General features: G+C 44.3%; 1 protein-coding gene across 1 annotated transcript in view; it reads left to right on the forward strand.

Moving 5' to 3' along the window:
* The first annotated feature begins 3,954 nt into the window (after nucleotides 1-3,954).
* PRKAR2A (protein kinase cAMP-dependent type II regulatory subunit alpha) overlaps nucleotides 3,955-12,596 on the forward strand; it is a 72,624-nt gene continuing 63,982 nt past the window's right edge. The window contains exon 1 of the mRNA XM_019723700.3: nucleotides 3,955-4,510. Coding sequence (XP_019579259.2) covers nucleotides 4,258-4,510 — 253 coding nt within the window. The 5' untranslated portion in view covers nucleotides 3,955-4,257. The remainder of the gene's footprint in view (nucleotides 4,511-12,596) is intronic.

A 12,596-nucleotide genomic window follows, 5' to 3' on the forward strand; every position in this document is an offset into this window, starting at 1 on the left:
GTTGTTGGAACAGCAGCCTATTAGAAGCAATTGTAACATCACATCTGCTGTCCTTACATACCGTCTCTACTCACAGCTCTTTCCCCACAGTTCTTTTGAGGCTGGAACCCCCTACGCCCTTTCTAATGTCTTCAAGGGTTCATTCTCATCTCTTTATCCCCATATAACTCATTGTTTAATGGGTAGGGATTTTTACCCCACTTTCAGATGTGGAAGCTAAGGCTCAGACAGGGTAAATTGATCTGCCAAGATCATTGGCAAGTTGATAACAGAATGGAGATAATAGAGTGATGTCTGAAGAAAGGCTTGTGATGCAATCGGAGGCTGTCCCAGGGCCACTGGACATAAGCTCCAAGAGGCTTGTCTGTACTGCAGGCTCAAAGCCAAGCAACTGGCCTGTGAATCAGGCCAGGGGTGGCACACAGAGTCCCAACAGGCACTGGCAAGGCCCCAGGGCCTGATGCTCCCAGAGGGCTCCCTTTTCTGTTTTCTCTGCTCTTGTCAACATGCAGGCCTGTGGCTCGCCAGCCAGGCTCTCCCTTGCTTCCTGGGTTCTCTCTTTGCCCTGAGGTATCTCAGAGACAGACTCTAGGTCCACTGCAGAGACTGATGCTTTCTTAGGACACTGTCCTGCAGAGTGGGGTGGCTCACAGGTACAGAAATAGGTAGCCCAGAAATTTACTGCTCTTTGGAGCAAGGACACTTGTTAAAATAGACCGGCCTTCCTGGACCAAAGGCAGTGGCCTCGTAGGGGAGGCATTATGAATGCTGAAGAAGGCAGAGGAAACATTGCCCACTTCCGCAATTTCTTCTGCCCACTAGAGGCTCGTGGACACTTCTAAGACAAAATAGAAACTGATGGTGGTCATACTAAATGACCTGTGAGGACTCATCAGGGGGCTGGCATGCAGAAGTGATCAGGTGACTAACAGGTCCCAGGAGACAAGTACAGGACTGGAGTGATTTAGAGAAGCAGCCCCTTTGGGCAGAGAAGAGGGAGGTGTACCCCCTGGGGCTGAGTCCTTCTGGCCCCCTTCAGTAGGCAGAGGGCACTGGAGGGCAGAAGATGTGTAAACTAGGGGGTGTGGGCCAAGAGCAGGCCTCCAGAGGAATCTGGGGGAAGTCTGGGCATCTATTCTTGCTGAAAAGAGTGGAGAAAAAAACCTTTTAAATAATGACCCTATCAAGAGCACATGAAATCCACAATTTCATTGAAAATAGTAGTTGGTACCCTACCCATTTTTATTTTCACCAGACCCATTGCTGTCAGGTTAAATATGTGCCCCACCTGTGTTACTCTGCATTCATAGTTGTAAACGTCTCTGAATATTGGTCCCATTGTGTCCATGTCTGCCTCTGGTTGGTGTTGTGGCAGTCTGTGCAAGATGTTGACTTCCTGCTGGGTAGTGAATAGGAGTGGGTTGGAGTTGAGCTCCCATCAGGGCTGTGGGGACTTATCTTCTCTACCACTGTCCATATATATGTCTCCTGCTTTTGAGGTTCTCTACTCTTGATCTTTTCCATCTATCATCACTTACAGCTGTTTCCCAGTTCCTGGCAGCATGTGGGTTTGGTTGCCATGGTAACCCCCAGTGGTACAGCTGGACAGGCTTGAATGAAGGCAGTTCAAGGAGGGCAAGGGTAGAAATTGTGGGGTTCAGGACCTTGGTATTCTCTTTTACTTCAGGGACCCCTTCTTTGGCCAGCTCAACTGGGCATTCATGAAGGCCCTTGGGACTCCCCTTCCTACTGAAGGGTTTCCCAGAAGGGGCAGAGATGGATCCCTGCTCTGGGGACCAGGTGCTAGGGGAGGGGAGCCACAAAGTAGAATATAACTGGGTCAAAGGTTGGGCCTGGAGACTTACTCTGAGGCTAGTCTGTGGAGACAGGTAAGGAGCCTCATTCCCTCTAAGTGCAAAGATGCCTTTGCTGGCTGGCTAGCTGACCAAGCTGTGGGGCATCTGAGAACAAGAGAGGCAGACCAGCCTGCTTCTGGCAGAGGCTGATGGGGGTTGCCTGGAGCAAGTGGGAGAACCTACCCACACCCAGCTCTGCTGTCAGCCCTGGAGTAGCCTCCCTCTACCCTATTTTGTAATTGAGGTCAGAGTCCTAACTTTACAGATGCCTGTCTCCCCCTTAAAACATATAAAACCTGACAAATGGGCAAACCAGGGAGTGCAGCTGTGAATTTGCCTCTCCAAAGGGTTGGTTGTAGGATTGTTTGAAGTAGGACACATCCCCAGGTGTGGCAGTGCAATGCAGGTCACACCCCAGTTTCCTGGGTGTGGCCTGACTCCTGGAAAACTTAGAAGGGTCTGTCTATCCAAGAGCAGAGGAACTCTGCCCCTCCAACCCTTCACTGCCTGGCCTTAGTGAAGGCTTTGTATTCTGAGAGCAGAAGCACAGCTTTGCAGCAAAGGATCCTACCGTGTTTCCCCGAAAATAAAACCGGGTCTTATATTAATTTTTGCTCCAAAAGATGCATTAGGGGATGTCATCCTGAAAAATCATGCTAGGGCTTATTTTCCGGTTAGGTCTTATTTTCGGGGAAACACAGTCATTTAGAGACTGAGGTCAGGAGAGCAGTTTAATTGGCTCTGCTTGCTGTGTGGAAATTTATCATTCATTTATTCAGTAAACCCTCTCCAAGAGTGTGCAGTAAGGACCCAGAAAAGCATAAGTTGGACACTACCCCTCCCCTTACGAAGTTGGTGGTCCAAGACTCCTTCCAGGGGTCAAGAAACTTGACCAGGGAGACACGGCTGTTTGAAATCACAGGACTGCCTGGCCTAGAGCCTGGATGGCTTCCAGTGGGGATCGGGTGCTCCTGCTTCCAGCAGCTCCGTTCCCAGCAGCACTGAGCTCCTGGGTGTGGGCCAAGCCAACATGAGAGGTCCTAGTGATTTTAATTAATACTGGTTAATTACCAAGTGCAGCTTAACCATCCCAAGTGCCTTTCAGGTTCCCAAGCCTATAGCAATTCATTTTCTGGTGGGGCCCAGCAAGGAGAGGGAGGACTCTGTCCTATATCCACTGGGCCTTTGGTCAGTGCCTAGGCTGTGGCATGGACACCCCAGGGAGGTCTCCAGCATTTTCTATTCCCTTCCAATCTGGTGTGGGTGAAGAAGGCAACTTGGGAAATAAACTGGCCCCTCCAGTTTTCCTGTGTCCCTCCCCAGGGGCAAAGGATAACAATGCTTTTATGGTCTGCTCAACACCATCAAGCAGTGCTGGCCCAGGACCCAGCGTGGAGTGTGGGGAGAGATGGGGTGCCGACCTAGTCCTGGGAATTTCGGTGGGAGTGCTCAAGAGGGTGAACAGGCACAGAGGTGGTTCTTGCTATGGGCCTTATTCCCTTTTCTCAAGGTACATGCTTGTCCTAGTGAGCTCCTCAGCTTCTTTCTTTGCCTGTGGCTCCCAAATTACTGTGTCATTGAAACTCCTACTATCTTCAAGGCCTTCACCGTTTGACATCTCACAGACCTCCTGCCAGACTTCTGAGGGTCTTACGGTCATTCCACCATTCCACCCAGTGGCCGGGCTGGTCCATGCCTTTGCTCTCACTGCCCACTATGCTCAGATGGCTTTCCTCCTTATCTTCTTGTGGTCCAATCCTGCTCAGGCCTCAGAGTCAACTTGAATGTGTCACCCCTAAAGTGGGCCCTCGTGCTCCCCACCACAGCCAGAACCACACTGAGGAGGTAATGTGTTCCTGCATCTTGCTCTGGACTGTGTCTCTGACGCCTAGTAAGTGCTGGCAAACAAGAGGCTCTGAGCGTGTATTGAAAGAATAAATGAAAGGTCTTCATGACTAGGTAAGAGGCACTGACGACTCCGCTTGGCCGGTAGATCACTCATTCCAGCTCCTCAACCAGGGACTGGCCAGAGCGGGCGGGCGGCTCAGCGGCGCACGCGCACTGAGGGCCGGCGCTCGGCGGGGGCGCGCACGCCCGCGCCCGCGTGCGTCACAACCCGGGCTCCTGCTCCGCTGTCCCGCCTGCCAGCTCGTCGGTCCCCGCGGCGGCGGCGGCGGCTGCCCAGTGACAGCGGTACCAGGCCGGTGGTAGCTAGGGTAGGATCGTGCGGCCCGGAAACACACAGCCGGCCGAAGGGCGGCGCGGCGCGAGGAAGGCCTGACCGGGGTCGCGCGTGAGGAGACCTCGCGGGCGCGGGGCGAGAGGCGGGCGTGAGGGAGCGCGGAGGCAGTGGCCGCCGGCGGCCCGGACCCGCCAGCCAGTCCTCGCGGTCGCCGCCGGCATGAGCCACATCCAGATCCCGCGGGGGCTCACGGAGCTGCTGCAGGGCTACACGGTGGAGGTGCTGCGGCAGCAGCCGCCCGACCTCGTCGACTTCGCGGTGGACTATTTCACCCGCCTGCGCGAGGCCCGCGCCCAAGCCTCCAGCCCGCCCGCCTCCCCTCCTTCCGGCTGCCAGGGTCTAGAGCCCAGCCCTGGCCTTGTCGCCGACGAGAACGGGGACAGCGAGACCGAGGACGATGAGGACCTGGACGGTAGGCGGCGGGCCGGGCCGAGGTTTGCGGGTGGGGGGACGGAGGGAGCGGGGCAGAGGGTGTTGGAGGGCTAGAGGGGCTGCGAGGGTCCAAGCCAACTACCCTGGGCGGAGACCTTGGAGCGGAGTATGTCGGGGCTCCCCGAGCCGCCGGCGTGAGCCTCGCGTGCGCCTCTTGCAAATTGAGCTCCTCGGTGCCCCGAGCCTAGGAGCGCACGGAGTGAGTTGTCTAATTCAGCCTCGAAGGAAACGTGCGCTCCTTTGGCCCGCGTGGTGGCGCGGAGCTCGCGTTCGCTTTGCTGGAGGAGCCCTCGCCTCGGCTAGAGACCCTTCGCACGGTTTCGTTCCGAAGACAAGAACATCCCCTGACTCGTGTTGAATAACCAGGACGATAACTATTTGGAAAATTATTTGGTGAAAAGTTACTGGGAGAAAACTTCAAGCATAGACAAAATTAGAAAAGATGAAATGAACCCCTAGGTGCCATCACCCACATGCAACAGTTTAAATGTGTCACAAATGGTTCATCTGTAGTATCCTTTTTTTTTTTTTCTTTTGCTGAAGTTTTTTTTTTAAAGCAAATCCCAGTAAGGTCATTTTACCCCTGCCTGCTTGAGTATGCATTTCTTAAAATACGGACCCTGGGAATATTTATAGTTTGTAATTTGGCTAAAAGAATTGGATCAAATTTGGTGAGGGTAAACAGTAACTGTCTTGTTTAGCGTATGGGGTGCAGGAAAGAAAACAAGGAACATTTTCTATGTCTGATTTCATCAAGGTTGTCGAAAAGCAATTCCATATACCTTGGTTGCTTCAACATAGGCTTTGTCAATTTAACAATAGACTTACCTACTTTTGAACAGCCAAAATTTAACAAAACAATGAAAACATTTGAGAGACAAAGTTAGAAACAGTGTTATTAGACCATACTGAAAAAGAAAAACTAGTTCTGAGTTGAATCCACATTAAGTCATGATGGCAAGGAGTTAATTATTGGTTGTTGCTGTTGTAAGCTTCAGTGTTCTAGACAACTTCCCTGAGTTTATTCATGTTAAGAGTAGAAATTGCTCTTCCATGCTTCCCTTAACTTATTGCACATTAAATTATTGGGTTTTTCACCCTAAACCTGGGAATCAGAAATTGTTATTTCCCAAATCTCTGCCACAGATTTGCTTTGTGGTCTAAGACAAGTTGTCAAACCTGTTTGGTTTCAGATGTACTTATCTTTAAAACGGGGCAGTGACAACAGTTTCCCAGGGGTAAATGTGTTTTTAAAAGCTTTATTTTAGGAATGACTCCTACGTTTGTTTCATTGTCATATCTACAAATCACAAAGCTGTAACGTGCTTTGTGACAGTTTTTTTTTCTGGTCTTTTGTTTCTTTTTTAAAATTTATTTTTCAATTACGGTTGGCATACAATATGGGGTAAAGTGATCACCCCATACGTCTAATACCCATCTGCCACCATATATATGAATAGTTACCACAATATTATTGACTATATTCTCTGTGCTGTTCTTTATATCCCCGTGACTATTTTTATAACTGGCAATTTGTACTTCTTAATCCCTTTCACCTTTTTCACCCAACCTCCCTCCCATCTGGTGAGCATGGACACCAATTGCAACAGTTTTTATTTACACAAAACTTTAGAAATCAGTCCCAGATGAATAAAATGGAGTTGATGAATTTTGTGTTATGTCTTCATTCTTTGTTATTTTTGATATCTTTTACAAAATTGAGTGGACCCAGATCTTTGTAACCCTGTGCTTTATTTTTCTAGCATTTAAATGTGTTTTGTTTGTATCTCTTAAATGGCTGTGCTACATATAATTATAGAAATCAACACAAGGTGAACATCTGTTTACAAATAATAGACTAAAGCATTGCACACAATGAAATACCACTTCACACTCAGGATGGCTGTTACGAAAAAAGAGAAAATAGCAAGTGTTGGTGAGGATGTAGAGCAGTTGGAACCCTTACTCATTGCTGGTGGGAATGTAAATTGGTCTGACTGCTATGGAAAACAGTTTGGTGGTTCCTCAAAAAGTTAAACAGAATTACCATATGATCAAGTAATTCCACTGCTATGTATATACCCACCGGAATTGATAACGGAGTCAAAAAGATGCTTGTATGCCAGTGTTCATTGCAGCATTATCCACTATAGCCAAAAGGTAGTGTCCTATCAACTGATGGATGGATGAACTAAATGTGGTCTATGGTACGTACAATGTAATACTATTCATTCTTAAAAAGGAATGAAACTCGGATGCATGCTATAACATGGATGAACCTTGAAAATATTATGCTACTCTATTTGCTAGACACAAGAGGACAAACATTGTACGATTCCGCTTATATGAGGTACCTAAAATAGGCAAATTCATAGAGACAGAAAATAGAAAGAGGTTACCAGGGACTGGTGGAGCAGGTAATGGGGAGTTACTGTTTAATGAGTATAGAGTTTCTTTGAACAGTTTTGATATCAAACAGCACACCAAGTATGACGTATTTTGATGAGTATTTAACTCTTGGGAAAGCCTAAAGAGTTCAGATTTATTAGTAAGTTACTCTAACCGAATCCTCACAAGAACAATAAATTAATTCAGACTTGATTCACTTCTGTAAGTATAAAACATTTATATTTGTGGGCCTCCCAGCATTTTATTTTATTTTATTATTTATTTCTTATTTATTTTTTGGTAAAGTTAATGGAGATTGAATTTACATAACATGTAATTCACCCATTTAAAGCATATAATCCAGTGGATTACGTATGCTCACAGATATATGCAACCATCACCACAGTCCATTTCAGAACATTTTCATCACCCCAATGAGAAACCCCGTACACTTTAGACATCACTTGCTAACACCCCCATTCCCTTTAGCCATAGGCAACCAGTAATCTCTGCTTTCTGTCTCTATAGGTTTGTCTACCATGGATATTTCATATAACTCAAATAAAACAATATATGGTTTTATGCTTCCTGGCTTTTTTCACGTAACATGATGTTTTCAAAGTTCATCAATGTTGTAGCATATATTAGTACTTTATTTCTTTTTTATGCTGAATATTTTCCCCCTGTGTGCATACACCACATTTTGTTTATTGATTTTTCAGTTGATGGACATTTAGGTGGTTTCCACTTTTTCTTTTTTTTAAATTTTATTGGGGAATATTCAGGGACAGTGTGTTTCTCCAGGTCCATCAGCTCCAAGTCTTTGTCCTTCAATCTAGTTGTGGAGGGCGCAGCTCAGCTCCAAGTCCAGTTGCTGTTTTCAGTTTTTAGTTGTAGGGGGTGCAGCCCACCATCCCATGTGGAAATTGAACCGGCAACCTTGTTGTTGAGAGCTCGTGCCCTAACCAACTGAGCCATCCGGCCGCCCCAGTTTCCACTTTTTGACTATTATGAATAATGCTGTTCTGAACATTCATATGTACAAGTTTTTGTGTAGATACATATTTTCATTTCTCTTACGTGTGTGTATATATATACCTAGGAGTAGAATTGTTGGGCCGCGTAGTAGCCTTTTGAGGAGTTGACAGACTGTTCCAAAAATGGCTGCACCAGCTTACATTCTAAACAGCAGTGTATTGAGGGCTCTAATTCCTCCACATTCTTGTCAACACTTACGTTTTTATTGTAGCCAACCTAGTGGGTGGGAAGTAATACCTCATTGTAGTTCTGCTTTGCAGTTCCCTAATGATGTTGAGCATCTTTTCATGTGTTTGTTGGTCATTTGTGTAGCTTGGAGAAATGTCTAGTCAGGTTTTTTGTCCACTTTTTAATTGGGTTATTTGTCTTTTTATTATTGAGTTGCAAAGCTTCTTTATATATTATAAACAAGTTCTTTATCAAATATATGATTTACAAATATTTTCTCATTCATTGGGTTGTCTTTTCACATTTTTCTTTTCTTTTCACATTTTTGATACTGTCTTTTGAAGCACAAAAGTTTTTAATTTCAATGGTGTCCAATGTATTGTTTTCTTTTGTTTGTGCTTTAGGTGTCAAATCCATTGCCAAATCCAAGGCCTTGACGATTAACCTTTGTGTTTTCTTCTTTGTTTTATAGTTTTAGCTCTTACGTTTAGGCCATTGGTACATTTTGAATTATTTATCGTATAAGGTGTGAGGTACTTTATCTTTTATGTGTGGATATCTAGTTGTTACAGCATTATTTATTCTTTTCCCATTTAATTGTCTTGTACTCTTGTTGAAAGTCAATTAACTGTAAATGTGATTTGGAGAGTATTGTTTCTGACTCCCAATTCTATTCCACTGATCTATATATCTGTCTGTATGACACTACTACGCTGTCTTGATTACTGTAGATTTATAGTAGTTTTTGAATCAGGGAGTGTGAGTTCTCCAACTTTGTTCTTTTAAAAAATTATTTTGGCTATGTTGGGTCCTTTAACTTTCTATATGAATTTTAGGATTAGCTTGTCAATTTCTGCATAGAATCCAACTAGGATTTTGCTAGGGATTACATTGAATATGTGGATTAATTTGGAGAGTATTGCCCTTTTAACAGTGTCAAGTCTTCTCATCTATGAATGTGGGATGTTTTTCCATTTGTTTAGATCTTTAATTTGGAAATTAAAGAACAATTGTACTCTGTAGTTTTAAAGTATAGGTTTTGAACTTTTGTTAAATTTGTTAAATATATTCCTCAGTAATTTATTCCTTTTGATGCTATTGTAAAGGAAACTGTTTTCTTAATTTCATTTTCAGATTGCTCATTACAAGTGTATAGGAATATAGTTAATTTTTTATATATTGATCTTGTATTTTGCAACCTTACTGAACTTGTTCATTAGTTCGAATAGTTTTTTAGTGGATTCCTGAGGATTTTCCCCCAGCATTTTTTACTGCATGTAGGAGTTGGTCCACACTTATTTGGGAATGGCTAATAATATTCCTGCATTTCACAGGTCTGCATCTCAGCAGGATTTTGACACTGTTGAACACCCCCTGTTGAAACTCTCTCCCTTGTTGGCATCCATGTCATCATTTCCTTGGGTTTCCGTCCACCACTTGGCCTCCTTTCTGCCCTTTAAATACTGGTTGGTAATCCCTGGAATTTAGTTTACTTTTTCTCCCTCAGTGAGCAGCTCTCTTCCTGAGCAGTTTTTACTGCCTTGAGTCTGAATCTTCAAAATCAAAACTCCAGGTCAGAACTTTCTCTGCTGAGACACCTATTGATGCTCATCTTGCCAGCTGGTCACCTTTCAGTCATCTGTCAAACTCCGAATGCCTAAAACCAGTGTCGTTAGCTTCCCTGTCACACCGCTCTGTGTCCTCTAATTCCTGAAGCAAGAAACCCAGGAGTGAGTCTATCTCTTTTTCTGTCTCTGTCCCTATCTCTGTCCCTATCTCATCTCTATCTCTCTCTCTCTCTTTCTATCTCTATCGCCTGCCTCTCCCATCTTTTCCTTTCCCATTGTCTCTGCCTTGGGTTTGGCTTTTATTGCTTTACAGTTGGATCCAGCTGAGCTCATCTCTCCTCTACTCTATTCTCTACACGTTTTTTTCCCCTTTTTTAAATTGTGATAAAATATACATAATGTAAAATTTTCCATTTTGACAGTTTTTAAGTGTGCAATTCAGTGGCATTAAGTACATTCACAGTGTTGTGCAATCATCTTTTCAGTTAAGTAAACTTTTTTTTTAAGTAAAACGCAAAAAGGTGCACAAATCCTAAATGTGCTGCTTCATTGTTTACAAAGTGGACACCCTGTGTATCCCATCAACTAGATTAAGAGGTAACCAGTTTCTTCATATCATGGGCATACGTTTTACATCTTGTAACCATCAATACAGTTGTGCAGTAAGGCTAACTGGCATTTATTAAGCCTTCATGCTGTACTAGTGTTCAGCAGTTTATTTGTATTATCTCATTCAATCTTTCAAATTCTTTAAGGTAGGAATTGTAATTATCTCCATCTTACAGGTGAGGAAATTGGGGCCTAGAGATTACCCACATCATACAATAGGCAGGATTTGACTCTAGGCTGGAGTTACTGCCATCACACTATTCATATTACTTCATGCCTGGACTGCCTTCTGTTTTTTTCTTGCCTTATTCTTTATTTTTTACAAAAAAGGCTGTAAGCATGTTACCGAGCAGTGGCTGGCTGCCAGATACACATAGAAGCCAAAACTATGGCACCGGCTTTTGAGAAAAGAAAAGCTTTTATTTGAGAGTTTGGCTGGCAAGGAGACAGGAGGCAAGGTTCGAATCAGCCTCCCCCATCCAGGGCTCAGGGCCGGACCTTAAGGGGTTTCAACAACAGACTCTTAGTGTCTAAAAGGATTATGGTGATGTCCCGCCGTTCTGGTCATGTGCCAGTCTTTTGGTTCCGTGGCAGGGAGCAGTTCATGGTTCACAAATATTACTTGTGAGTGGTGTTCACCAGTGTTACTCCTAAGGCAGAAGATTTGGTTCTGTATCTTACTAGAAACTGGATAGGACCAGTTTGAACCGGTTCTGTGTTTACAGCATTTAAAAATTTCTCTACATAGTTGTCATAAGGAATTTTTTTATTGTGGTAGAATGTACATAAGCTTTACTGTTTTCCCATTCCAAAGTATTCTTTTCATTTCTCTTGGGTATATGCTTAGGAGTGGAATTGCTGGGTCATATGGTAATTCTATGTTTAACTTTTCCAAAGTGCACAATTTTACATTCCCACCAGGAATGTATGAGGGTTCCAGTTTCTCCACATCCTGTCTAACACTTGTTACTGTCTTTTAAAAAAATTCTTTGCAGTGAAAGTCACATAACATAAAATTCACCATTTTAAAGTGAACAGGCATTTAGTACATTCACAGTGTTGTACAACAACCACTTCTATCCAGGTCTGAAATATTTCCATCACTCCAAAGTAAAAGCGGTCACCCATCACGCAGTTTCTCCCTGTTCTCTGCTGCTCTTCCCCCGCCTCCGGCAACCACCAGTCTGCGTTCTAGCTCTGTGGATTACCTGTTCTGGCAAATGGAATTATACAATATGTGATGTTTTGTCTTGCTTCTGTCACTTAGCATAATGCTTTCAAGGTTCATCTACATTTTAGCATGTCTCAGTACTTCATTCTTTTTTATTGCTGAATCGAACTGGCAACCGTGTTGTTAAGAGCTCGCGCTTTAACCAACTGAGCCATCCGGCCACCCCTGCCCCACCCACACTTGTCTTTTTGATGATGAGTGTGGAGTGGTGTCTTATTGTGGTTTTGATTCGCATTTCCCTAATGACTAATGTTTAACATTTTTCCATGTGCTTGTTGTCCATTTGTATATCATCTTTGGAGAAATGTCTATCCAAGCCCTTTGTCCATTTTTAAATTGGATTATTTGTCTTCTTGTTGTGGAATTGTAAGGGTTCTTTATGTTTTGAACACTAGTCCCTTACCCGATATGTGATTTGCAAATATTTTCTCCCATTTGTTGTATTTTTACATTCTTAAAGCACACAAGTTCTAAATTTTGATAAAGCCCAATTAATCTTAGTTTTTCTTTTGTTGCTGTTCTTTGGGTGTAAACACCCATCTGCCTTTTCTTTGTCCGTACCCTAGCTCTCCTCTTTTGCTTGGACAACCACAGGAGTTTCTTATCCTAGATGCCTTGCCCTCTCCAATCCATTCTCCACCCGGTAGCCAGAGAGATTTTTTTAACAGTGGAGATTCGATCACTTCACTCTTCAGCTTCAATCCCCTCATTGCAAGTGGAATGAAATCCACGTATCTTCCACAGCCCTGCAAGACTTGGTCCCTGCTGTCTCTCTCCAGCCCTACCCCTTCCTGCCGGCTAAGCTTGTTTCTACACTTGCCGGGCTCTTTCTCCCCTCAAGTAGTCTGTGGTTGCTGTTGGCCCTTCTGAATCTCTCTCCCCTGGCTCTGACCAGCTGGCTCCTCTCTTCCTTTAGGCCTCAGCTTTGGGGAAGCTTTTCCTGCCTAGAGTGGGTCCCTCTGTTGTTGGGGCTCAATAGCACCCCAAGTGGTTACTTTAGAGCTCTAGTAATGATTTAAAATTCTCGTTTTTTGTTGTTTTTCTCTCAATAGAACAGAAGCTCT

The sequence above is a fragment of the Rhinolophus sinicus genome, chromosome 5, assembly GCF_057876585.1.
Source record: "Rhinolophus sinicus isolate RSI-liver-muscle chromosome 5, RSI-T2T, whole genome shotgun sequence".
In the NCBI taxonomy this organism is placed as follows: domain Eukaryota; kingdom Metazoa; phylum Chordata; class Mammalia; order Chiroptera; family Rhinolophidae; genus Rhinolophus; species Rhinolophus sinicus.